The sequence below is a fragment of the Haliotis rufescens genome, unplaced genomic scaffold, assembly GCF_023055435.1.
Source record: "Haliotis rufescens isolate VD_foot unplaced genomic scaffold, xgHalRufe1.0.p SCAF_12, whole genome shotgun sequence".
Taxonomy (NCBI): Eukaryota; Metazoa; Mollusca; class Gastropoda; order Lepetellida; family Haliotidae; genus Haliotis; species Haliotis rufescens.
In genome coordinates this window covers 9882012-9905507 of record NW_025963802.1, presented here as the reverse complement: position 1 = coordinate 9905507, position 23496 = coordinate 9882012, and the positions used below count along the sequence as shown (strand labels likewise).

At 42.0% G+C, this 23496-nt stretch overlaps 1 protein-coding gene across 1 annotated transcript in view; it reads right to left on the bottom strand.

Annotated features, from left to right (window-relative positions):
• Positions 1-4131: 4131 nt before the first annotated feature.
• The window catches only part of LOC124143872 (insulin-degrading enzyme-like), a 42396-nt gene continuing 23031 nt past the window's right edge, over positions 4132-23496 (bottom strand). The window contains exons 21-29 of the mRNA XM_046513020.2: positions 22535-22655; positions 21374-21465; positions 20987-21098; positions 20008-20175; positions 19522-19646; positions 18093-18240; positions 10636-10697; positions 9227-9352; positions 4132-8445 (exon numbers count right to left, since the gene is read on the bottom strand). Coding sequence (XP_046368976.2) covers positions 8329-8445; positions 9227-9352; positions 10636-10697; positions 18093-18240; positions 19522-19646; positions 20008-20175; positions 20987-21098; positions 21374-21465; positions 22535-22655 — 1071 coding nt within the window. The 3' untranslated portion in view covers positions 4132-8328. The remainder of the gene's footprint in view (positions 8446-9226; positions 9353-10635; positions 10698-18092; positions 18241-19521; positions 19647-20007; positions 20176-20986; positions 21099-21373; positions 21466-22534; positions 22656-23496) is intronic.

The window sequence follows — 23496 nt, the reverse complement described above, 5'->3', positions numbered from 1 at the left end:
CTGGAGCCCCGTGTCTATTTTTTAACTTTTGACAAAAAAAACTTCCTTCCTTATCATAAGCTTAGGGGCCTTGCCCAAGTTTTAAATGAGCTTATAAAATAGGTTAATTGAGTTTCTGGTTCACCCCGTGTAAACGTGTTCGAGAGTGCTTACTTCCAAGAACGGAAGTGCCCGCCTCCCAATGTGAAAGGTATGTTTCAATTTTGTCAATAGGAGTAGGATCTTAATAATATGGACGTTTAACACATTATACTCCAAACCGTAATCTGTAACGGCATCATGAGTGCACATGCACCATTTCTGTCATCAAGCTACCCTTAGCATTCAGCTGGACAATGTGTGGCATTAAGATTTAAGCTATCAGTCGCAATTTTCCTTTATCAATAACATAAACCTCAATGTATTAAAATTTAAAATGATACTAAATAATAAAATACCCATGCCAATATTTGTGAATATACACATCTGATAGTTGAGCGATGTTGAGATATGAGTGTTTGAACATCAGACTTCGCGTCGACAAGTGTCCGCCTTCAACGCGGGTGTGTGTTTCCTAGCAAGAACACGTTTGGTCATTCATGTGTCCTCCACCAAGTCGACAAATCTAACGCTAGCCCTATTTATTTGAGGGGACACGGGTGGCCCAGTCGTCTAATGCGCCGCGATTCGATGTGCAGAGTTGCGTCCCTTGGGCATGCCAGAAACCTATGATTGTGGGTTCGAATCCCGGTTAGGCCCGATTATGTTTCTAGGTTTGTCAGCACCATACCCGTGCTCGTGGGTTTCACCGAAGTGGTAAACGTCCAAGACCTGCATCACTTGGGGCTTTCCTCCCACATTAAGCTGACACGCCGTGATATAACTGGAATAATGTTAATAGCGGCGTTAAACCCAACTCACTCACTCACTCACCTATTTTTTTTATAATGTGCTCGTGGAACTATGTTGAAAGGTTCACACCGTCCTTAAAGTTAGTGAATATGTTTGATGTGCAATAGACTTATTAAGAATATTAGGGAATGAAGTGTTGCGTTCTCGCCAAGCCCTTGGGCGTACCAGAAACCTTGGTCCAAGATCTACGCTGATCATTGTCCCTTCCTCAAATTAGGGCGGGGTATGGACTCCGACCCTCCGTCAGACATCGAATTCTCTGAATCCCATATGGATACAAGGATGAAATTGTGCATGCATCATTTAGGGATAAATATGATGATCGATTTCGTAAACCATAATTGAAAATCAATATTTCACAGAGTTGTGACCCTTGTTTTCTTGCCATAGTGCAAGGACTAAATACTCAAAAACGAGGACAAACCGCACATGTTGGTTGGTTGGTTGGTTGGTTGGTTGGTTGGTTGTTTAACGCTCAGCAATATTCCATCTATATGACGGCGGTCTGTGTGTGAAATACAGTACCTGGCTCGAAACAATTTTTTATTGGTTGCCTAGCAACAGATAACAGGGAGAAAAAAAACCTGTAATCACACATAAGATAGTGTGAAAAATTAACTTCCTGAAAAAGCAGGTGAGGTGAGGTGGAATTGGGTTTAACGTCACGTCCAAGATTATTGCACTTATATATAGCATGCACGTGTGAGTGAGCGTGTGTGTGAGTGAGCGTGTGTGAGTGAGCGTGTGAGCGTGTGTGTGTGTGTGTGTGTGTGTGTGTGTGTGTGTGTGCTTGTACTAGTCCGGACTGATGCTGATTTACAGTGTTAGCTCACTGAGATACCATGCCGCTAGAAAGCTAGAAACATAATCGGACCGAACCGGGATTCGAACTACAATCGTAGGTTTCTGGCGTGCAAAAGAGACGCAACTCTGCACAGCGAATTGCGGCGCCTTGGGCGACTGGGCCACCCTAGTCTGGGAGTGAATCCCAAAGTGATGCTGGTATCAGACGTTTACCATTTTGTGAAATCAGCAACTGGGTATGTTATTGACAGACAATTTTCCATGAACGAGGCGAATATGGGATTCGAACCAACAACCAGTGGATCCTGTCTCGTCTGAGGAATGCAACCCGCACCCGCTTAGGAGATAGGAGTGTTTGGTTTAACGCCGCTTTGAACAGTGTCTAGTTATATCTCGGCTCGTCGGCTGTATGTAGGAGGAAAGCCCGAAGTGATGCAGGTCTTTGAGTTTTACCACTGTGGTGAAGCACTGGTCTGGTGCTCACAAACCTAAAACATTCGAACCCTAGATCATCGTTTCTGTCACTCTGAACGGATGCTCCTCTTCACAGCAACCCGCAGCGCCTTAGATCACAGAGCCACCCGTGCTCCGTTGGGAAATAGAAAATAATAGACCTACTTGTTTAAAAAATTGTGAAAAGTACTTCAAGTACACAGCCGGTAGCCTCTGGCATCGAGCGTTTGTCCTAATCACACCCACACGCTTAACATTCGCAATGTAAACGAGGGCGGTGTTTTCCTCCCAAAACTACATATTTTCGTTACATATTTCCAGTAACCCGTCGCAATTGATTAGTAAAATTCAAACATTTTTTTTTATGAACTTGTCGTGATCAACATTACGTAAAATAGTGTTTGCATGCTTCCTTGGTTACTTTTTAACCACCAATCTAAGATTGCAACTTTAGAAAAGAAAAATATATATGCCAACTCACTTTCAGATATACACGCATCTTCAGGCAAGTGGTGTCAGGCTGGATCCAAAGCTTGTTTTAAAGATCTCAGATGCGTACTTCTGACGTACAAATTATAGGCATATACTTTTTTCATTTCTCTTTGGGTGTTTCGGGGAGTGTACAGTATCGCTTAACGTAGCAATGCATCGATCAAAAATATAAAAGGGTCTAAGATATATGCTTAGAAAGTTGTTTCTACTTAACTTCCTTCCAAAAGTGTATAGGAACTGGTCTGTGTGAATTCTGATTCAATGTTTCCGAATATTCCAGGGTTGCCTAAACAATCAAGTCATGGCAGCTATAGTTTCAGTGAAGCTCAAGCAATGCGGGAATGATATGAGGGGGTGTTCAAATGAAGCCCTAGTTAGTCAAGGACTCAGTTGAGGCTTCTGTTGTGATATGGGCATTATCAAGTTCATTACACGACTTCTTCAGAAAAAAAATATCTCGAAGAGTTGACCTTTCCTTACTCCCCTGAGTCTGAGTTTTGTTGTTTGTTGTTTAACGCTGCACTCAGCAATATTCCAGCTATATGACTGCGGTCTGTAAATAATCGAGTCTGGACCGGACAATCCAGTGATTGACATCATGAGCATCATTCCACGCATTTGGGATACGATGACATGCATCAACCAAGTCAGCGAGCCTGAACACATGATCTTGTTAGTCGTCTTTTACAACAAGCATGGGTTGCTGAAGATGTTCACGAGTTGCCTGTAGTAGGTATCTTGCTATCTCACAGTAAGAGGGACTACTCTCAAGTGAGACCTGCTGAGAAGTTTCACACCGGAATTGTAAAACCTGATGAGAAGTGTTTAATTTGAATTGAAAGACCAAGGTTTTACATAGGAATTGTAAAACCTGATGAGAAGTGTTTAATTTGAATTGAAAGACCAAGGTTTTACAGTTGAATTGGGTGAACAACCTTTCAATATGCATCCATTAAATGTTAATTTTTGTCTGGCTAAAAGTCACACTTTTTTCACATGAAAATTCCATGACGTCAATCAAACCTGCCTCTTCACATACCATGACACTAACTGTATTCCCACTGCGTCACCGGGGCAGGTGATGAAACCGTGTCCAATCTTACAAGTGACTAACTTCAGTCTGTCACCTGGTCTTCTGGCTAGCTGGCACTGGTTTATACAACGACTATTGTATTGTCTCACTGTAAGGTATCCTCACTGTAATATGTTTCCTTATTCTTTATGGCATTTCTTGCATTTAGATGGTTCATAAGTTAGTTAAAACACTACTCTGAGGGTTTGGTTGAAAACGTTTAACCTCAAGCTCGAGGTTTTGAGCTTGGGGTTTCACACTATCAACCAAAACCTCAGAGAAGAGTTTTTACAATAACATCCCCATACAGTCCACTTTTCACCCATGGGGAAGTGTGGGGGGTAAAGGATCCATGACAAACGACAACATCTCACCTCTACCTCTCCTATAAATCATAATTTGTAAAAACAACAATAAAATCCGGTTTCCTAAAACTTTATTGAAATGTAAAAATATAATTAATAACAAGGTTTTGTTCCGATGACATGAAAGTATATGATAAAATCAGCAGCTCGGCCCCTCAGTGAGTATCAACCAGCAAGTCTATACCATCTGTGGCCACTGTTGAGTAGGAACTTCTAGGACGACCCTGTTCACTGGCATAGGATCAGTAAACCCATGTTTCAATCTGCCACATGCGCAGACATACAATATCCAATAAAACAGTTAACAATATAAGTGAGACATCACACCTAGTCTGGAATCTTTGTTTTTACAAGAAGTACAGTTGAGAATGTCAGTATGTCACTAGGTTCTACTCAATTTTCACAAAGGTATTCCTATTATTTATTGATTCATCAATGTGATTATTTATAATAGATATATGCAGCAAGTATGAAATATTTCAGTATCCTATTATACAAAAGCACATTGGTCCAATCCAGATAGTTCTCTCCAATCCAATTTAGTCCAATCCAGACAATTCAGTGGGAATTCAATTCCGAAGTGGTCAGAATAAACAGGTTTCACAATATAGAGTTTCTTGAATATATATTTGTTTATAATCATAAAAAATCAGTGGCTACACGGTTCTTGAACTACACCATTAATTTGGTCAGAGCATGCTGCCAGGAATATGGTTTCCATCAGTGGATTCTGTCAGGGTCCTTCATCGCAGATTATCACAGTAGTTAATGCCATGGAAAAGTCACAGTACCCAGTAGATAGTGGTGTGTTACTTTATACAAGAAGAAAATTCATAAAATCAATCATGTGGACACAGTTTCATAATATCAAAGGTCATAGATGGACCTTAAATTCACCAACAACACGTCCAATCAACAATCTGTGTCTAACTAACAATGGTTAGATTTTACTGTTACACTTACATCTGCTAGTGTTTCCTGCAGACTGTAGCAGCATCATACAGCTCCCTACTGCACAAGTGTAAGTGCTTGTTTAGGCAGGTGTATTTTTACTTTGTTTATGGTCTGTTGACCTAAAATTTCTAAAATGTAAACATTTCCTGAATCAGTTCTGTTAACTTTATACATGGTTCCCTGATTCTATATCTGGGACAAAAAAGCTAGACACTCAAACTCACACCCATCCCAAATACATAATATCCATGCTTGCATCATGTCCAAGGCCCAGTTTTGTAGCAATCGTAGCACTGTGACTGCTGTAATTCCCATGCTTACAGTTAGGGGTGGGACGAGTCCAACTTTACTACCCGGGTACCCGATCCCCTATTACCTGGCCCTACCCGGGTACCCACTGCAGGTCTCAAGAGTTGGGAACAAAATGGCAGATTGGGAATTTTTTTGTCGCAGCCCTAGCCAAGTCTATTTAGATACATGTATCAAACGATCAGTACACTGAAGTTGACTGAAGCTTTATCTTTACTCAGCCATATACAAGTCAAAAGGAATGTGTGCATCGTCAGAAAGAAATGCGAACATTAGCGACTTGTGGTGTAACCACTGAGCTATAGTGAGTTTTTATCATCAAACAAAATATCACGTGACTAACCACGGGTCCGGGTAGTCCTGTGGGTACCCGGGTCCTACTCAGGACCCACCCACTCGGAATACCCGAGTTCCCTGATTGCTATGATTGTGAAACTAGTCTAGTGTGCAATTTACGTTGATAAAATTACCACTTTCTAAATAAACTTACAAAATGCAATAAGGTTCCTGATTGAGGTATTATCGAGCTATGTGAGAAGACTGACCACACCCTTTCTCCACACCGTATCATCTAACAACCATCACAATACATGGGGAAAGGGTGCACTCAGGTCTGACTTCCATATCTTATGATACTTTGAGAAAGACATGCTCAATCACTGACCACAGCATGTGCATCCAGGATTCAAACTCACAACCAGCAGATCCTGGTAATAGCTAAGGGACACAACTTTCTACACAGATTCCGTCAACTTAGTCCATGAGAACACCCCAAAGAATATGAAGGATTGGTGATGAGGTAACACATACATTCATATGGTTAAAAATAATTGCGTTGCCATCAGTATACAATGGCAGATAGGAACACCACACACCACACATGATCACTATCAGCACTCATCAGGATAAAAAAGAAGTTACACTTCGTTGCTTCTTGATAACAAACTTGACAAATAAAAACATACACATAATCCAAACTTCATCCAAAAACATATCAATCATGACTTTTTATAGGTGTTTTTTTTCAGAATATCATCTGAACATCACAGTGTTTATACAGCTAAATGTTCATCATTCTACAACCGTGGTTATATTATTACCATAGTGCAGCCAGGAAATTTGACATTTGTTGGGGTGGGCAATAACCCCAGAAGGACCCCAAAATAATTCTATGATACAACTCAGACCAGCAACAACTGGGTGTGGTGAAAGATGAGTCAAAGCCTATGTCTCTACAGTAATGACTTCTCAAGATGGTGCCCAGGCACTGGACCCTGTTCCACTAAGCACTCGTAACACTATGACTGTTGTAAGCCTACATTAAAGTATGGGAGTTACGATCTTCTCACCACTACAACCGGCTTTGTGGAAGGGTGCCTAAGGTTGCTCCAACAATGACCGAAGTGCTACAATTGTTGTAAACCTACGTTACAGTATGGGAGTTACGATCGTCTCAACATTACAAATGCTTTGTGGAACAGGCCCCGAGGATGTTCCACCAATGACCGAAGTGCTACAATTGTTGTAAACCTACGTTACAGTAGGGGAGTTACGATCGTCTCAACATTACGGATGCTTTGTGGAAAGGGCCCCGAGGATGTTCCACCAATGACCGAAGTGCTACAATTGTTGTAAACCTACGTTAAAGTATGGGAGTTACGATCGTCTCAACATTACAAATGCTTTGTGGAACAGGCCCCGAGGATGTTCCACCAATGACCGAAGTGCTACAATTGTTGTAAACCTACGTTACAGTAGGGGAGTTACGATCGTCTCAACATTACGGATGCTTTGTGGAAAGGGCCCCGAGGATGTTCCACCAATGACCGAAGTGCTACAATTGTTGTAAACCTACGTTAAAGTATGGGAGTTACGATCATCTCAACATTACGGATGCTTTGTGGAAAGGGCCCCGAGGATGTTCCACCAATGACCGAAGTGCTACAATTGTTGTAAACCTACGTTACAGTAGGGGAGTTACGATCGTCTCAACATTACGGATGCTTTGTGGAAAGGGCCCCGAGGATGTTCCACCAATGACCGAAGTGCTACAATTGTTGTAAACCTACGTTACAGTAGGGGAGTTACGATCGTCTCAACATTACGGATGCTTTGTGGAAAGGGCCCCGAGGATGTTCCACCAATGACCGAAGTGCTACAATTGTTGTAAACCTACGTTACAGTATGGGAGTTACGATCGTCTCAACATTACGGATGCTTTGTGGAAAGGGCCCCGAGGATGTTCCACCAATGACCGAAGTGCTACAATTGTTGTAAACCTACGTTAAAGTATGGGAGTTACGATCGTCTCAACATTACGGATGCTTTGTGGAAAGGGCCCCGAGGATGTTCCACCAATGACCGAAGTGCTACAATTGTTGTAAACCTACGTTACAGTAGGGGAGTTACGATCGTCTCAACATTACGGATGCTTTGTGGAAAGGGCCCCGAGGATGTTCCACCAATGACCGAAGTGCTACAATTGTTGTAAACCTACGTTACAGTAGGGGAGTTACGATCGTCTCAACATTACAGATGCTTTGTGGAACGGGCCCTGAGGATGTTCCACCAATGACCTAAGTGCTACAATTGTAAATCTATGTTATAGTGTGGTAGTTACAATCCTCTTGTGGAAACAACTTTGTGTGGTGACTCCTGGGCCCACTTGCACAAAGCGATCTTAGTGCTAAGATGATTGTAACTTCCATACTTTAACATAGGCTTACAATAGTCTTAGCGCTAAGATCGCTTTGTGCAAGTGGGCCCTGGATGGTGTCAGCAAGACATGTGTGAGTTACAGTCATAGTCCTATGATGGCTTTCTGGAATAAGGTCATAATAAGTATTTTTATCTTTGCACTCAGCAAAGACCGAGGCAACATGGTCATAGCAGTATGTTCCACCAAAAGGGGCAGTTAAAAATGCCCAATAAATTAAAATCAAAACCAAATCCTGCCCTGAAATAACCTGATGATCTGCGACTCGTGTGTTAGGAAGTAATAGAGAGGTTGTGGTTGGTTGGGATGGTTACGTCCAGGGCTGGTTTGAACCGGGGATACACAGCCAACGTCTTCTTGAAGTTGGAGACATTCTCCACAATGATAGGCTGCAGCAAGAAAAGTGTAGGCAAAGTCAACAAAAAAATATGGTTACAAAATATTCAATCTCTATGTCTTCAATTTCAACGGATTTTTCTGAGGCCAGACCAAAGTGTTTATTGTTTTACTGAATGCATATACCCTTTCTATATTGTGTACAAAATTTGGTTTGTGGTAAAGAAACCAGTAGTTGATCAAGTCAATAATGATGTCTTGAGACCCTGTCTTCAAGAATTTCTACCAAAACATGGGCACCAGAAAATGGTTGCCCTGCATGTTTAGCAAATACAATAATATTAGCCTAACAACTACGATTAGAATCAAGGTCATCTTTTGATATTTAAATCAGTAACACACCACTGTTAGTTTGAAACCTGATGCATTCTGGAGATAGATAGATTTGATCAAAACTGTGACAAGACGGAGTGAATGATGTTTAAGTCAGTCTGCACTATTACAGCTATATCAGCTGTGAGTACACAGTGCTAGAAATTGGCACTAGTCCTATTGTCCTTGCCAAAATGCCCAATAGTTAAGGTATCATAAGGACCAGTAGAAATTTGCCATTTTTAAGGGTTTTGCTATATGTGACCATTATAAGGACAAGTGAAATAAAACGGTTAGTTTCTACTGCTGGTACTCCAGTCAGACCAAGGGCATGGACAGTGGTTTGTAATCACTCAATCCACTGTGTAGTCTGCTCTAAAGGACAGGACACTGGGGACATATTTTGGGTCAGAGTACAGGCTAGAGGGTGCCAAAGTACAGCTGGTATCCACACTTGTTTACCTGGAGATCTGGAGTGCTGCTCTCCACCTCCATGTTGTGGACACAGTCTGTGGAGTCCCGCTCGGCGGTGGATATCACATGCACAGACACCTTCCTCCGGTGTGGGGCAGTGTAGGCTATATGCTCCTGTAACAACATCCAGCATGCAACTCAGTGTGTGGACCAAACTGTGGTAGGCTACATTGGGAAAGTCAGCCCTCCCAGCAACAAGTGAGTGAGTGAGTGAGTATGGTTTTGCACTGCTTTTAGCAATATTACAGCAATATCCAGCGGTGAACACCAGAAATGGGCTTCACACATTGTACCCATGTTGGGAATCCAACCTGGGACTTTGGCGTGACGAGCAAACGCTTTAACCACTAGGCAACCCCACCGCCTCTTAGTTGGTTGGTTTTATGTTTAACGCCGCACTCAGCAATATTCCACTTATATGACGGCTGTCTGTAAATAATCAAGTCTGGACCAGACAATCCAGTGAATAATATCATGAGCATCGATCCACGCAATTGGGATTGATGACATGCATCAACCAAGTCAGCGAGTATGACCACCCGATCCCGTTAGTTGCCTTTTACGACAAGCACAGCCACCTTTTACGGCAAGCATGGGTTGCTGAAGACCTATTCTACCCCGGAATCTTCACGTGTCTCCCACCGCCTCTCCAACAACAAGCATAGTGCACAGCAGTCAGCAGCATTTACAACATATCTAATCAACATGTATGTGAGCGAGGGAGTGAATTTGGTTTAACACAACTTTTAACAGTATTCCAGTCATATAAAGTGTGTTAACTTAATGTGAAAACCTGAAGTGATGCAGGTCTCAGACGTTTGCCAATTTTGTGAAACCCACGAGCATGGGTCTGGTACTGACAACCTCGAAACATAATCAGGGTGAACCTTTGATTCGAACCAACTATCATAGGTTCCTGGCATTCTCAAGGGATGCAACCTCCGCACAGCAAATGCCTGTAAGTAACTGAGTCTTGTGGTTGATCGGGGTAAGATGAATTTCAATCAAGACAGCAAACAAGCCTGTCAACCTGATCCAATTTAACAGCCTCTTATGACAAACAATAGAGTGGTGGGCAACTATTCTGAACTGTTTCCCCAAAGGATCTTACAATAATACATCTGTGATATGGTTGTACTCAAAGCTCTTTCACTCAAACATTCCATGTCAGAAGTGACAACATGAGACATACCTCTGACATCTGAAGGAGAATACCAGAATAGAAAATGATATTAGTTGACAGGCATATGTTTTAAACAGAAGGATTTACACATACATCAAGTAATTATGTTTCAAAAACATAGAACATGTCATACAATTTCAAAGGTATGATGAATGGTAAGACATTGCACGCTGTATGAGTTTGAATGGTCTGGGCAGTTCCTATGTCAACTCACCTTGAAGAATGCATAGAGGTCACTCTTTGTCAGGGTTCTCAGATGAGCCACCTCAATATTATCTGAAACCATGCCAGACAGATAAAAAAACATCTGTAACAAAAGAATATGAATCAAGAGGGAAGCAAAGTGACAGTTTAAGTTGTGTTTGATTCCATCAGAAATATGTTGAAGGAGCTATAGAGTCACTAAGAAAGGTCTGAAATCCAACAATGTACAGACGATCTCAGCCAGAATTTGGAGAATTCTGTAGTGAAACTAGTTGGTGGATTGGCTGTTTCAGTGTTCCATATGTAAGGACACTAAAACCACCCAGTCCATATGTAGGAACACTGAAACCACCCAGTCTATATGTAGGAACACTGAAACCACCCAGTCCATATGTAGGAACACTGAAACCACCCAGTCCATATGTAAGAACACTGAAACCACCCAGTCCATATGTAAGAACACTGAAACCAATCAGTCCATATGTAGGAACACTGAAACCACCCAATCCAAATGTGGGAACACTGAAACCACCCAGTCCATGTGTAGGAACACTGAAACCAATCAGTCCATATGTAGGAACACTGAAACCACCCAGTCCATATGTAGGAACACTTAAACCACACAGTCCATATGTAGGAACACTGAAACTACCCAGTCTATATGTAGGAACACTGAAACCACCCAGTCCATATGTAGGAACACTGAAACCAATCAGTCCATATGTAGGAATACTGAAACCACTCAGTCCATATGTAGGAACACTGAAACCACCCAGTCCATATGTAGGAACACTGAAACCACCCAATCCATATGTAGGAACACTGAAACCACCCAGTCCATATGTAGGAATACTGAAACCACCCAGTCCATATGTAGGAACACTGAAACCACCCAGTCCATATGTAGGAACACTGAAACCACCCAGTCCATATGTAAGAACACTGAAACCACCCAGTCCATATGTAAGAACACTGAAACCACCCAGTCCATATGTAGGAATACTGAAACCACCCAGTCCATATGTAGGAACACTGAAACCACCCAGTCCATATGTAAGAACACTGAAACCACCCATTCTATATGTAGGAACACTGAAACCAATCAGTCCATATGTAGGAACACTGAAACCACCCAGTCCATATGTAGGAACACTGAAACCACCCAGTCCATATGTAGGAACAGTGAAACCACTCAGTCCATATGTAGGAATACTGAAACCAATCAGTCCATATGTAGGAACACTAAAACCACTCAGTCCATATGTAGGAACATTGAAACCACCCAGTCCATATGTAGGAACACTGAAACCACCCAGTCCATATGTAGGAACAGTGAAACCACTCAGTCCATATGTAGGAATACTGAAACCAATCAGTCCATATGTAGGAACAGTGAAACCACTCAGTCCATATGTAGGAACATTGAAACCACCCAGTCCATATGTAAGAACACTGAAACCACTCAGTCCATATTTAGGAATACTGAAACCACCCAGTCCATATGTAGGAACACTGAAACCAATCAGTCCATATGTAGGAATACTGAAACCACCCAGTTCATATTTAGGAATACTGAAACCACACAGTCCATATTTAGGAACACTGAAACCACCCAGTCCATATGTAGGAACACTGAAACCAATCAGTCCATATGTAGGAATACTGAAACCACCCAGTTCATATTTAGGAATACTGAAACCACACAGTCCATATTTAGGAACACTGAAACCACCCAGTCCATATGTAGGAACACTGAAACTACCCAGTCCATATGTAGGAACACTGAAACCACCCAGTCCATATGTAGGAACACTGAAACCACCCAGTCCATATGTAGGAACACTGAAACCACTCAGTCCATATGTAGGAACATTGAAACCAATCAGTCCATATGTAGGAACACTGAAACCACCCAGTCCATATGTAGGAACACTGAAACCACCCAGTCCATATGTAGGAACACTGAAACCACTCAGTCCATATGTAGGAACATTGAAACCAATCAGTCCATATGTAGGAACACTGAAACCACCCAGTCCATATGTAGGAACACTTTTGAATGATTATTTCTTTCAGCTGGTTCACATATTACAGCCCTAAGACTAAATCATTCGGTAATTATGTTTTCACTGACAATAAAATAACAATATATTATCTTCAAGAATTGTTTTTCAAAATGCACCCCTCCTTTCCTAGGATCTGTATCAGCACTTGCATCCCTCATCAGTCTGCTCTTACATCAACCATAGGCAACTGGGAAATATACGGAATCATTATCTGGATTTAGTGAGAAGGAACAATGTGGAACAACACACTTGTACCTATACAACGTCAGCAGACATGTGTGTACTACCTTGTATTTGATTGTAAGTGATTGTGTGAATGTTGCTTCACTACACAGTCAAAAATACTACATCAATATCTCAGCAGCGTGCAAATGATCAATCAAACTTCTACCAGGGAAACCAGAGGTTGAATGCATGAACAACAATGCATATCATCAGGGCAAATCTCAGAATGACCCAGGATCAACATGTAGAGACAGACATGGGGTACTGGGGACATGCTCTGACCCAGAATCAACATGGAGAGACAGACATGGGGTACTGAGGACCTGCCCTGACCCAGAATCAACATGAAGAGACAGACATGGGGTACTGGGGACATGCTCTGACCCAGAATCAACATGGAGAGACAGACATGGGGTACTGAGGACATGCTCTGACCCAGAATCAACATGAAGAGACAGACATGGGGTACTGGGGACATGCTCTGACCCAGAATCAACATGAAGAGACAGACATGGGGTACTGGGGACATGCTCTGACCCAGAATCAACATGAAGAGACAGACATGGGGTACTGGGGACCTGCCCTGACCCAGAATCAACATGGAGAGACAGACATGGGGTACTGGAGACCTGTTCTGACCCAGAATCAACATGGAGAGACAGACATGGGGTACTGGGGACATGCTCTGACCCAGAATCAACATGGAGAGACAGACATGGGGTACTGAGGACCTGCCCTGACCCAGAATCAACATGGAGAGACAGACATGGGGTACTGGGGACATGCTCTGACCCAGAATCAACATGAAGAGACAGACATGGGGTATTGGGGACATGCTCTGACCCAGAATCAACATGAAGAGACAGACATGGGGTACTGGGGACATGCTCTGACCCAGAATCAACATGAAGAGACAGACATGGGGTACTGGGGACCTGCCCTGACCCAGAATCAACATGGAGAGACAGACATGGGGTACTGGAGACCTGTTCTGACCCAGAATCAACATGGAGAGACAGACATGGGGTACTGGGGACATGCTCTGACCCAGAATCAACATGGAGAGACAGACATGGGGTACTGAGGACCTGCCCTGACCCAGAATCAACATGAAGAGACAGACATGGGGTACTGGGGACATGCTCTGACCCAGAATCAACATGGAGAGACAGACACTGGGTACTAGGGACCTGCCCTGACCCAGAATCAACATGGAGAGACAGACATGGGGTACTGGAGACCTGTTCTGACCCAGAATCAACATGGAGAGACAGACATGGGGTACTTGGGACATGCTCTGACCCAGAATCAACATGAAGAGACAGACATTGGGTACTAGGGACCTGCCCTGACCCAGAATCAACATGGAGAGACAGACATGGGGTACTGGAGACCTGTTCTGACCCAGAATCAACATGGAGAGACAGACATGGGGTACTTGGGACATGCTCTGACCCAGAATCAACATGAAGAGACAGACATGGGGTACTGGGGACATGCTCTGACTCAGAATCAACATGGAGAGACAGACATGGGGTACTGGGGACCTGTTCTGACCCAGAATCAACATGGAAAGACAGGCATGGGGTACTACCTATTCAGAGCATATATTTTACAAAAACTCCAACCCCCATTCCATTCCACTCCTCAGCTCCATCAGCCCATACTCATCTCATTCTCAGCTCTTGAAATTAAGAGACATGGGGGGTTCCCCTTATAGAATTATGTTTACCTCTTACAACACTTTATCTCAGGACAATATGTGTAAGCACCACACGCTGTGTCCAAGACTCTGCATGGGGGACTACTCGACACAGACATTACTCATATCAGTCAGATAAAAATGTGAGAAATACAGTCCCTGACTCAAACAATTTTTATTGGTTGCCTAGCAACAGACAACAGGGAGAAAATAAAAACTGTAATCACACATAATATAGTGTGGAAAATTAACTCACTGAAAAAACATGTTTTTCATTTTTTCAGTCAACGACATGTGACAAACATAAGGCTTGTTGAAATGAATTTCTTATTTCTCATAAACAGCCTGCCCATTAAATTGCACCCACCCTGTTTTAACTGTCAAGTACTGTTCAGCTTAAATTTCATTTTTGCACTGGATTCCAAATTCAAAGGCTGTCACATCAGGTCTGTCTCTTCCTACAGTTACAGGAGGCATGGTAAAAGGTCATGAGGTATAGAGCAAAGTTTACCATTAAAGTTGGTTGGTTGGTTTGTTGTTTAGCGCCACACTCAGCAATATTCTAGCTATATGACAGCGGTCCGTAACAAATCGAGTCTGGACCAGACAATCCAGTGATTAATATCATGAGCATCGATCAACGCAATTGGGATCGATGACATGCATCAACCAAGTCAGCGAGCCTGACCACCCAATCCCGTTAGTCGCCTTTTACGACAAGCATAGTCACCTTTTACAGCAAGCATGCGTTGCTGAAGACCTATTCTACCCCGGAATCTTCACGGGTCTTTACCATTAAAGATGTACACCACGGAAGAAATATACAGAAAATCTCACCCAACTGTCTTCCGAGTTACAAATATTTGAGGCTTGCCGAGGATATTTTTACTTTTATCAAGGAGTCTTGACATATTTGAGGATGGAAGACATGAGGGTGAGATTTTATTTATCATCCCAAATCATTCAACATTTTCTGTTTGCAAACAGTAATAACCAGTGACAAGTTTGTAAATAGTAAAGCTACAACTTCAGTGACAGAGAGGTAAGCGATGTCATTTAATTGTAATGTCATGGTAACCAATGATGTCACAATGGTCCACAAAGCATTGTGATGCAGTTTCATTATAACCTGTGGAAGCCAGTTCTAGATGTTAAACTATAGAACAATATCCAACCTGCCTCCTCAGACAGATTTCAATAAACTCATGAGAAACAACACTATTTTTGTAGTTGCCATTATATAAAACTGAGGTCAAAAGGACAATCCTATTTCTTCTCACTAAATCCAGATGATGATTCCGTATATTTCTCAGTCGCCTATGGTTGATGTAAGAGCAGACTGATGAGGGATGCAAGTGCTGATACAGATCCTAGGAAAGGAGGGGTGCATTTTGAAAAACAATTCTTGAAGATAATATATTGTTATTTTATTGTCAGTGAAAACATATTACCGAATGATTTAGTTTTAGGGCTGTAATATGTGAACCAGCTGAAAGAAATAATCATTCAAAAGTATAAATGTTAAGAACACTTGCAATCTCCCTCTGCATCCACATATGGACTGGGTGGTTTCAGTGTTCCTACATATGGACTGATTGGTTTCAGTGTTCCTAAATATGGACTGTGAGGTTTTAGTATTCCTAAATATGGACTGATTGGTTTCAGTATTCCTAAATATGGACTGTGTGGTTTCAGTATTCCTAAATATGAACTGGGTGGTTTCAGTATTCCTACATATGGACTGATTGGTTTCAGTGTTCCTACATATGGACTGGGTGGTTTCAGTATTCCTAAATATGGACTGAGTGGTTTCAGTGTTCTTACATATGGACTGGGTGGTTTCAGAGTTCCTACATATGGACTGGGTGGTTTCACTGTTCCTACATATGGACTGATTGGTTTCAGTATTCCTACATATGGACTGGGTGGTTTCAGTGTTCCTACATATGGACTGGGTGGTTTCAGTGTTCCTACATATGGACTGGGTGGTTTCAATGTTCCTACATATGGACTGGGTGGTTTCAGTGTTCCTACATATGGACTGGGTGGTTTCAGTGTTCCTACATATGGACTGGGTGGTTTCAGAGTTCCTACATATGGACTGGGTGGTTTCAGTGTTCCTACATATGGACTCATTGGTTTCAGTGTTCCTACATATGCACTGGGTGGTTTCAGTGTTCCTACATATGGACTGGGTGGTTTCAGTGTTCCTACATATGGACTTGGTGGTTTCAGTGTTCCTACATATAGACTGGGTTGTTTCAGACATTGAGATGCTGAATCACATACATGAATCTTTCCTCATCACTGAACCAATAAGCAATGACATTTCATAATTACATGTTGATATTAATTCACCTCTGATATCAATAACAACTTACATTTCAGTTGCATGAGCAAGTCATACACAGTGTCATCTTTACACTGAAAACACATCGCTACTTCAGGTTTTCCTATCTTCCAGTTTCAATTCTCAGTGGGAAAACTCATCATCTAAACCTACTTGTCCTTGACATGGATGTGTTTACATATCTTTCAGGAGTAAACAGTTACTCTACAAGTCAAGAGGTCCTATATATACTGACCTCCTTTCTTAACAAATCATTTCAAGTGTTCATATAGTTTGAAATCATAACACATTTCACTTTTATACTCACAGGGTAATCAAAGATTAGATAACAACAGGCAAACAACAGATACATATGTTATTTGGGCATTGAGTTATTGAGACTCTACTTTTGAGAAGGAGGACTGTTGGGAAATGGTGTCATTTAACTTCGTAGCACATGACTTTAGCTTCTGTCAAGACAGTTTGACAGTATCTTGAAGTGTGAGGATAAATAAGTGCTGATAGACATTGTCTGCTACTGATCGTTACTTCAGAGTCCTTACTCTATAAAATCTGTGGCCTGTTTTCTCTATATAAGATTTCTTAAAACTGACTTGAGATACAGATGCATATATTATTGTCAAAATAAAGGAATATGTCAATAATCACATATGACGCGAGCAAATATTAAGATACATGAAAAGATTTGATGATTCAAAGAAGCATTCTCTCCAGATATGTGAGATATCCTAGAGCAGGGTCTGCGGCGATTTACATTAAAAGGGGCATAACTCTGTTTCAGATAAAAAGTAAAACCCAAGTGAGTTTTCAAAAAGACATTGTCAGAACATTCAGATATTTTTGTACAGTCCACACACATGGTGATTTTTACGGAAGTAAGTTAATGTCAAATGTCTTTTTTTATGACATCACAGCACAATTGCATCCTAGCACCCTTAAGGTCTATTTCCCCTGGTGGGTCACTTATTGTCTTCAGGAAACAGCATACAAGCCTGACATACCACAGCCTCCATACTGGTAACAAGAGCTTACCAGCATGAGGTTACAGTGATAACTTTCAACCTATGTCAGATGTAAAAGAATATGTTGGCCTTTGTAAGATTTGATCAAGGGCCGTGTCTAACCTCTATCAAAGTTGTACACTTGATCTTCAATCTCACTGAGGTAGTCAGAGTTTTGAGATCTCATCCTTTTCGGTTTCTCCAGCCTCCGAGATGACAGCGCCGTCACATGATTCCTGAAGTCCTCCTCACTCATGTCTTGAATGTAGGTCTGGAACAACGCGGGTTTACAACAGATCACATACTGCATATTTCACTTTCATGAGTGTGTGTTTTTGTTGTTTAACTCTGCACTCTGCAATATTCCAGCTATATGACAGTGGGCCGATAATAATCGAGTCTGAAAAACACATAGCTTACATCTATGGAATGAAGGAAGGATCATAATAACATATCTTACATCTATGGAATGAAGGATCATAATAACATATCTCACATCTATGGAATGAAGGGTCATAATAGCATATCTTACATCTATGGAATGAAGGAAGGATCATAATAACATATCTTACATCTATGGAATGAAGGGTCATAATAGCATATCTCACATCTATTGAGTGAAGGAAGGATCATAATAGCGTATCTCACATCTATGGAATGAAGGAAGGATCATAATAACATATCTTACATCTATGGAATGAAGGAAGGATCATAATAACATATCTTACATCTATGGAATGAAGGATCATAATAACATATCTCCCATCTATGGAATGAAGGGTCATAACAGCATATCTTACATCTATGGAAGGAAGGATCATAATAACATATCTTACATCTATGGAATGAAGGGTCATAATAGCATATCTTACATCTATGGAATGAAGGAAGGATCATTATAACATATCTCACGTCTATCGAATGTAAGAAGGATCATAATAACATATCTCACATCTATGGAATGAAGGAAGGGTCATAATAACATATCTCACATCTATGGAATGAATGTTGGATCATAATAGCATATCTCACATCTATGGAATGAAGGAAGGATCATAATAACATATCTCACATATATTGAATGAAGGAAGGATCATAATAGCATATCTCACATATATGGAATGAATGTTGGATCATAATAGCATATCTCACATCTATGGAATGAAGGAAGGATCATAATAGCATATCTCACATATATTGAATGAAGGAAGGATCATAATAGCATATCTCACATATATGGAATGAATGTTGGATCATAATAGCATATCTCACATCTATTGAATGAAGGAAGGATCATAATAGCATATCTTACGTCCATGGCATGAAGGAAGGATCATAATAACATATCTCACATATCTGGAATGAAGGAAGGATCATAATAGCATATCTCACATATCTGGAATGAAGGAAGGGTCATAATAGCATATCTTACGTCCATGGCATGAAGGAAGGATCATAATAACATATCTCACATATATGGAATAAAGGAAGGATCATAATAACATATCTCACATATCTGGAATGAAGGAAGGGTCATAATAGCATATCTTACGTCCATGGCATGAAGGAAGACTTCAATCCTACTGTCAACAAACGGAGTGGACTTGTCAGACTGCACCAGCAGCCTCAGCCCCTGAGCTCCGTAACACCGCCGAACCCGAGTCCACACTATATACCCTGCAAGTGGGTGAGTGAGTGAATGGTCAGCAGTACTTAAGTAAAGGACTGAAGCGTTAAAGTACAAGGGAGTTATGTATTCTTTCTACAACAGGAAGTGGTCACAAATAGCCTGGACATGACTGTGCTGTTGTGAAAGCATGGGACACACTGAACACATTGTCAAAATGATAAAATATGTTCATTAACTTGAAGAAGAAAATCTTGTACGTTCAGTGCTTATACTGGATGTACAGCAGACCAAGACCAATGATGTAAGGTCACTTTGAGGATTGTAAATGGTGAACAAAAAAAGAGAAGAGGCCGTTATTTTTATATTTCAGCCCTGCAATGACAATCAGTTAAGGGGGATAATCTCTACCTAACTGTTCCTTGGTACGGAGTGTGTCAAATGCTGGTTCCCCAATGACCTGTTTGAGTAGCTCCAGCAGGACATTAGACCGAGTGTCCTGCATCCCTATCTGATAGTACACACACACACAGCAGCTCTTGTGGACAGAGTTGGTCATCTGGTACAGGTGGCAGGATTCTGAAGTAAACATGGCATAAGGATTACAATACATTTCAGGTATGGGGGGAGGTAGTGGCGATTTTCATAGCAGTATTGCACTGTGGCAAGCACAGAATGACAAAGTTGCAGTTGCACTTGCAGTCACACAGTCACAGTTACAGTGTCACAATCACCAAGGCACAGACACAGAGTTACAGTCACCGAGTCCCAAGGTTACAGTTACACTGTCAAAAAGTTACAGTCCCAGATTCACAAAGACACAGAGTTACAGTCATGCCGTCCCAGAGACAGTCCCAGAGTCATAAGTTACAGATACAGAGTTACAGTCACTGATTCACAAAGACACAGAGTTACAGTCATGCCGTCAAAGACAGACAGTCCCAGAGTCATAAAGTTACAGATACAGAGTTACAGTCACTGATTCACAAAGACGCAGAGTTACAGTCATGCCGTCCCAGAGTCAGTCCCAGAGTCACAAAGTTACAGATACACAGTTACAGTCACAGATTCACAAAGACACAGAGTTACAGACACAGAGTCCCAGAATTAGTCCCAGAGACACAAAGTTACAGGCAGAGAGTACCAGTCACCGAGTCCCAGAATTCGTCCCAAAGTCACAAAGACACAGACACACAGTTACATTCACGGAGTCCCAGAATTAGTCCTGAGTCACAAAGTTACAGGCAGAGAGTTACAGTCACTGAGTCACAAGGTAACAGTTACACAGTCATAAAGTTACAGTCAATTAGTCCTTGAAACACAAGTTACAGTCACTGAGTCCCAAAGACACAGTCAGAGTTACAGAGTCAGGGAGTCTACAATGACTGACCTGAGGGCAGCTTCATCTCCCTGAAGTGTACATGTTGACTGGGCAGCAGTGGCTGGGTGCCTCCCTTCTCTCTCAGTAGCTTCTCCACCACACCCACAGTCTCCAGGGCTCCCTACATGCACAAGGCTTTAACTGTATTCGAGATCTGACTTTCACTTTGTGTGAATTCAGTGGAGCATGAACCTTCCTAGAGGGCCAAACTGTTGGAACGTTCAGGCTTCTGAGTTGGTTTTACATGTCTTATACAAAAGAAATGCCAGATGTAAACATCAGTTTGGGCCATTTAGCCATATCTTATTTTGTGTCATAACAAACATTATTGTCGGTCAATGCATGACAAGGGTTTCTAAGACATACACATCTAATAACTTCTTTGCAAATACACACCTGTTTAGTGACATTCCCATACACCAGACCCTCTATATAGAGGCGGGATAACAACTGATGGATGTAGGCCTCCAGCTTCCCTGTTGTCACGTCTGAAACACAGATGGGGATACAGTCTCATACAACCCCCCTCTACACATAGTGGGATAACAACTGATGGATGTAGGCCTCCAGCTTCCCTGTTGGCGCATCTAAACACAGAGGTGGGATACAGTCTCACACAACCCCCCTCTACATATAGTGGGATAACAACTGATGGGTGTAGGCCTTCAGCTTCCCTGTTGGCACATCTAAACACAGAGGTGGGATACAGTCTCACACAACCCCCCTCTACATATAGTGGGATAACAACTGATGGATGTAGGCCTTCAGCTTCCCTGTTGGCGCATCTAAACACAGAGGTGGGATACAGCCTAAATTGGATGGGGTGGACAGACTCAGTGCCTGAGTTGACTGCATGTCACTGTACCCCGAGGGAGAGTGACATTGCTCATATCAATCACTGGTTTGCCTAATCCAGACTTGATTATTTACTACTTTAAAAAAGATTGACTTCATTGTAACAGAACATTCCCCCACAATACACTCACTCATGTACTAAGTGTCATCTACCTTGCAGGAGATAGGGGTAGTCTAAAGTCTAAAGTGCCACAAGTTGCAGCACAGAGTTGTGTATCTTGGGCAAGCCAGAAACTTATGTTGGGGGTTCTCAGCACTCAGCAACATTCCAGCTATATGACGGCTGCCTGTAAATAATCGAGTCTGGACCAGACATACAGTGATTGACATCATGAGCATCGATCTACGTAGTTGGGATATGATGACATGCATCAACCAAGTCAGCGAGCCTGACCGGCCGATCCCGTTAGTCACCTCTTATGACAAGCATTGTCACCTTTTACAGCAAGCATGGGTTGCTCAAGACTTATTCTACCCTGGATCTTCACGGGTCTGTTGGGGGTTCGAATCCCTGGTCGCCCCGTTAATGTTCGTCGGTCTGTCAGCATCATACCCATGCCCGTGGGTTTCACGAAAGTGGTAAAAGTCTGAGACCTGCATCACTTCGGGCTTTCCCCTGACAATAAGCTGACACACCTTGATATAACTGGAATACTGTTCAAAGCGTGTAACCCCAAGTCACGCACACATTGACTCATCTACCTTGCAGGTACAGAAGAGACTCCTCCTTGGTCCAGAACACACTGGCCATGAGCTGCGACAAGGCGTAGGTGGCATGCTGGCTGGGCTGGTCCGCCATGAAGTTCCGGTACGACCTCTCCAGCTGAAACAATAAGGTGTCATCTCAGTTCTGGTGTATTGTGTCAGTGAGGCTCACTACAACTACTTTCAACCTTTCTTCCTGTCCCACCAGAAGTGTGGTTGTGACTGATGCCGCCCTGCTTCAGTAACCACTACAGTGAACCACACAGTGCTTCTGGGTATGTATCATTGTCCGAAATAACTGCTTGCCCGCCTGCCCGTGGCTAGTAACTTTGCCGTCAGGCTGCCTGAAATTTTTCTCCACCTGCCCACTAGTCTGGCAGATTATTCTGAGACTACTTCTTGTAGATTTTCAAGTAATTGTTTGCATTTTTTCAACCGAATCAAGATACCATTTGTATCTTATGTTTCGTGATTTTTCAATATTCATAATGTCTGAATGCAGGCAGGTAGTTTTGAAGATGGGCAGGCAACACAACACACCTTGTTGGGTTCTAAAATTATTTCAAACACTGATATGTACACACTACATATCCACTATGTATCCATCACTCATCAATACAAAGGGCCGATATGCAGCATAGTGGTGTTGTGTGTCTATATTCAGTGAGGCTATGAAATGATGCCGTGTATATCTCATGGATGTAAAATAAGCCCAACTCCTGCCCTACTTTGATACCACAGGGCAAGCTGCACACGTTACCATCAAAAAACGATGCCACTTGTGTGATGAATTTTTATTTGTTTGTTTAACACCCCACTCAGTAATATTCCAGCCATATGACAGCGGTCTGGAAATAATCTAGTCTGGACCAGACAATCATGAGCATCAATCCACACAATTGAGAAACAATGACATGCATCAACCAATCAACAAGCCTGATCTCCCAATCCTGTTAGTT